General features: G+C 36.5%; 1 protein-coding gene across 1 annotated transcript; it reads left to right on the top strand.

Annotated features, from left to right (window-relative positions):
• Nucleotides 1-1057: 1057 nt before the first annotated feature.
• LOC111408107 (PHD finger protein ALFIN-LIKE 1-like) lies at nt 1058-2033 on the top strand (the record flags this gene model as incomplete). The annotated part of the gene is made up of 2 exons (XM_023037895.1): nt 1058-1273; nt 1573-2033. Coding segments are annotated over 2 exons (465 nt in total), but the record flags the coding sequence as incomplete, so codon positions are not given.
• Nucleotides 2034-2041: the final 8 nt, after the last annotated feature.

Here is a 2041-nt window from a genome sequence, read left to right as displayed (position 1 = left end):
GGACCATGATTGGGCATTGTTATTACGATATAGGGCAAGTAGATCTCGATTGATCAACATATATCTGCATTTGGCTGACTCTTAAAATTCAGGCAATTGCTAATTTTTATTTCAGATTAAGGTATTTGAAACTCTCCCTCACATTCATATTTTTTTGCTCCTGGGTAACCGAACTTTATCAGATGCGGCAATGGAGTGAGCCAAGTATTTGGAGAGATCAATTTCAAGTTGTATCCAGCTCAAACTCATCAAAATCTTCTATTTACTTTATTTTGTTCTCCTTCTGTTGGTTCATACTTTGTCTAAACATGTGGTAGAAGGTAGCTTGTAGCGGCAGAAATACAACTTCTAATGAGGAAAAGATACATGAATGCATTATTACCTTGAAAGTAGCAATGGCACAGCCTCAAATTCTCCTTCATTTATGCATATCTGATATTGTCACTGGATTTCCTATCTGATTTGCTCCATAACATACCAATAATTTTCTTTCTTACTCTAACCAGAAGCTTCAAATGTCTGTTAAAAGAATCTTGGAAGTAGCAATGGCATAGTTTAAAATTCTCCTTCATTTATGCATGCCTGATGTTGTCCAGGAATGCTTTCTATCTAATTTGTTCCATAACATACCAATAATTATCTATCTCACTATGACCACAAGCTTCGAAAGTGTTTCAGGCTCATGATTTTTTATGGCACCATCTATATCGTTTGCTTTTTGCAGTTGAACTAATTGACTTTGTAGCAGTAAATATATTCTGGGACCAGTCCCTGAATTACAGTTTAGGAGAAGTATGTAGGAAATTGAACACATTGAAATGACTTCAATAAAATGATTTTACCTCCTCGCTCCGGTGCATATCACATGATGTGTAGCCAGGAGACCATTAAAGACATAAGCATTCTAAAGTTTTGATATTTGGTGTTTAGTGAGGATTCCTATTTGCAGTTTTTTGCTAGTTTTGGCTTTCATTTAGGACTGCTAACTTCTGATTACAGATGAATTACTGGCATCAATTGTCGTTAAATGTTATTACGGATTTTGTTTCTGGGATAAGCATTTTCAGACAAGGAACCACACTTATGGCCTGTGATTTATTATGAGGATCTATCAGAATACATTTATATATATATTTCTTTCTGTTCTTTCAGGAAACGCCTGTTCAGTCTGATCAATGATCTGCCCACAGTCTTTGAAGTTGTGACTGAAAGGAAGCCTGTAAAAGACAAGGCAACTGCAGATAGTGGAAGCAGGTCTAGAGTTAACAAAAAGGTAGGGTAGGCTTGAACATACTGTGTCTCACTATATATATATAATTTTTCTGGATGCTGTTCTTTTTGTTCCTGAGGCAAACCTAAGGTTGGGTGAAGGCACAGGTGAAATTAATTTACATTTCACAAAAAAATATAGGTACTGATACTTCTTAAACATAGTTTTGGATGAAGCAGTGTATTTTTTGCCCCATGGCCTAAGGATTTCATATAGTTTTTGAGCTTGCCCATGATCACGATGTTTGATTGCTCTTAGACCTGCAATTGACTTAGCTCAATTCCCTTTTTCTTTATTTGCAGCGATCTAGTGATGGTCAGACGAAAAGCAACCCCAAACTGGCAGATGAAAGCTATGAGGAGGAGGACGATGAACATAGCGAAACACTATGTGGAAGTTGTGGTGGAAATTACGATGCAGACGAGTTCTGGATTGGCTGTGACATTTGTGAACAATGGTTCCATGGCAAATGTGTGAAGATAACTCCTGCTAAAGCGGAGAATATAAAGCAATACAAATGTCCTTCTTGCATGAAGCGAAACAGGCAGTAGTGATTGGTTACTAAATCGACTGAGGATTTGTAGTGTTCATTTGGTGGCTGACTAATTTAAATAGCGATATTATCTTTCTACTATTTGTAATGGACATCTCTTGTGATGTTTATAACAGTTGATTGCAGTATGGACAGAGTTCATCTCCTCAATTTCGTGCTTTATTCCTATGCTATTAAAGCTAATAAAAACGAATCCTTGATTTCTTGACATTTTCTAA

This window comes from Olea europaea, chromosome 13 (genome assembly GCF_002742605.1).
Source record: "Olea europaea var. sylvestris chromosome 13, O_europaea_v1, whole genome shotgun sequence".
Taxonomy (NCBI): Eukaryota; Viridiplantae; Streptophyta; class Magnoliopsida; order Lamiales; family Oleaceae; genus Olea; species Olea europaea.
Note: the sequence above shows the minus strand (reverse complement) of the source record. Positions and strands in the feature narration are given on the sequence as shown.